General features: G+C 63.5%; 1 protein-coding gene across 1 annotated transcript; it reads right to left on the bottom strand.

The window, feature by feature from the left end:
- Positions 1-755: 755 nt before the first annotated feature.
- BHLHA9 (basic helix-loop-helix family member a9) lies at positions 756-1472 on the bottom strand. Its single transcript, XM_006036109.1, has one exon. It carries the CDS (start codon positions 1470-1472, stop codon positions 756-758), a length of 717 nt encoding a protein of 238 aa, XP_006036171.1.
- Positions 1473-2708: the final 1236 nt, after the last annotated feature.

Below are 2708 nucleotides of genomic sequence, written 5' to 3'. Positions count from 1 at the left end.
CCACCCACTCGCTGCAGGCCGGGGGCCCTTTGCCTGGCTCTCCCATGCGCCTGGTCCCCTCCCCGAGGAGCCAGCCAGCTGCTCACCTGCGGGATAACCCAGGCTCTCTTGTCTTGCCTCGGCACTAACATTTCCCCACGCTGCTCCCTGCATCGTCCAGTGCCGTGCACTCTGCGGGGACGGGACAGAAGCACGCGCTGCCCGTGCCGTCTCCCCCCCGGCAGACTGTGTTGGGAAACCCGCCCAGGCACCGCCCGCGGGGCATAGGCACGGAGGGGAGGCATTCACCTTTACACTGCCTACGGTGAGGCATTCCCAGCTCCTGCTTCATGAGCGCTCACCCAATTTAACCCCAGCCCCTTCTCCTCGCCGGGGTTCATCTGACCCAGGCTGTTAGCCCTATAGAGACAGACCTCGACACAAAACGTGCTGCTTGTGCCAAAGTCTCCTCAGCAAGAGAGGAGAACAAATGCAGCGTGACGGCGGAGCGCAGCAGAGGCACCTTGCAGCACAGGCCCGCTGCGTTGGAGCTCCTGCCACAGGAAACGCAGCTTCTTGCCCCCATGGGCTCTTTGGCTTTCTGTGTCTGCAGGTCCCCAAAGCCCGTGTGCTTCGCACGGCTTCCGCAGCTCTCCCTAGGCTCGGGCCCCCGCTCCCGTTTGCTTCCTCCCTCTTGCACAAGCGCCATCCCACTCTCCCACCCATCGGAGATGTGTCCCCTTCCTAAGCACTGCGGCTGCGTCTCCTCGTCCCGTTCAGTGCGTGGGGAGGCACTGCTGGCAGCCCGAGCCTTGGAAACGCCTCGGCTGCCAAGGGCAAGGCCCAGGCGGCGCCTCTCGGAAGTTGTCCGTGTGCTTCTGCTGGCAGGCGGCTCTGACGCCGAGGGGGCAGGGATAAGCAGGGCCGGATGCGAAACACTCGTCCCTCGGGCTCTCGTAGTGCAGCTGGACCTGCGTCTCAGGGGTGTGCCCGGCATACGGCGGGCAGCGCTGGAAGTTTGCAGCAGCCACGTAGCCAGGCTCCAGGGGCAGCTGGATGAGCTGGGCACGGCTGCCCTGGGCACTCTCCTCCTGCCCCGGCCCATCGTACCAGGGGCGGCACTCGGCATGGGCGCAGGGCCAGTGTGGGGCCGGGCCGGAGCGCAGGGACATGGACAGGACAGCAATCCTGTGGATGGCTCTGCGCAGCGTGGCGATCTTGGAGAGCCTTTTGCCGCTAAGGTCGTGCTTGAGGGCCAGCCGCAGGGCGTTGAAGGCTTGGTTGTAGTCCAGGATGCGCTTGCGTTCCCGGACGTTGGCTGCCATCCTCCTCGCCTTGGAGCGCGCCGGCCTGCTCCTCCTCCTCCCCTTGGGCTCCTCGCCATCGCTGGGGCAAGATGAGGCCTCGCTGCCCTTGGGGACCCACAGCTCCTGCCTCAGCCCCGGGAAACGGGCCCCTCCCAGCTCTCCCTCTGAGCCGTCTGCGCTGGGCATGGCCTTGCCGAACGTCCCGGGAGCGCGAGGGCACCCGAGATGCAGCCGTCCTGCCTCCTGTGAGCTCAGGCAGACACTCCTGCAGCGCAGCCCCAGTCCTCTGCTAAAAACTCGCCTGCCGAGCTCACCTGCATCACGTGCTTCCCCTCCCGGGCCCTTTATGACCTGCCTTCAGGTATGTGGAGCCGCAGAGGGGCGCGGGCAGCATGCAAAAGCTTGTAGGGCACGGCCCCGCCGCACTTGTCCTGAGCTGCACCAGGGTGGAGAGCACGCCCACGTGCTGCCCCTGGGACCCTCCTGTCCTCCGCTTCCTACCTCCCCTGAGCAGGGGCCTGGGAGCAGCAGGGCAGGGTAAGGCCTCCCCCTGACACGTGCAGGTGCTACGCTGTGGGGCACGACTCGCCCATGTCACCCGGCCCAGCCTGGGCCTTCCCTCCTGTGGTCTCTCTGGAGCTGCTTGCCCTGCACTTTCTCTGCCCCATCACTCCCCTGCTGCAGCCAGGGTTCATCTCTGCTGGGGCATAAACCATATGGGCCACGGACAGATTTCCTGGGAAAGGGAGCATTTGCAAGAGAGAGGAGAGAAGAGAGCAAAGGCATGGTGAGGGGAAGTGACTGGGCCACGAGTGTGTCAGCACCTGGGCCTGACACCGAGCCCTGGGTCCTGGGGGTGCCTGAGCGTGCGTCTACCCCTGACGGGAGGTGGGAGCACATCTCTAGGGGGGTTTGGATTGGGATGGTGGGCAGCATCAGAGAGCCATGACCCATGGGCCTGCATGATAGTGAAGAGAGAGATGGGTGAACACCGCCAGGCACCAGTGGAGGGGCCTGGCCTTGGGGGGAGAGATTGGTGGTGCAGGCAGCATCTGCCTCCTGCTTTGCAAAGGGGCTGACTGTGCAGACGCTTCGGCCTCCTGTGAGCTAAAATCAAGTGTCGTACTGGCCTTTTATGAGATTACGATTGAGTGTAGGGAGTATCTGAAGTCCCGGACTAAAGAGTCTGGGATGGAGGATGCTTGCCTGTAGCATCTGGGAGCATCCGAACCCCAAGACCTCCAGGCTTGGGCCTGCATGTAGGATGCCTGCCAATGGATTTGGGAGTATCTGAAGTCCCAGGGTGAGATGTCTGGGATGGAGGGTGCTCACTGGTTGTAGCCCCATGCATGGTGTTTAGAAAGATTGAGTTCTGCCTGCTCAATCGATATGATTAGGAACTGATTTGGCTAATTTGACCTG

This window comes from Alligator sinensis, unplaced genomic scaffold (assembly GCF_000455745.1).
Source record: "Alligator sinensis unplaced genomic scaffold, ASM45574v1 scaffold1642_1, whole genome shotgun sequence".
NCBI lineage: Eukaryota > Metazoa > Chordata > Crocodylia > Alligatoridae > Alligator > Alligator sinensis.
Note: the sequence above shows the minus strand (reverse complement) of the source record. Positions and strands in the feature narration are given on the sequence as shown.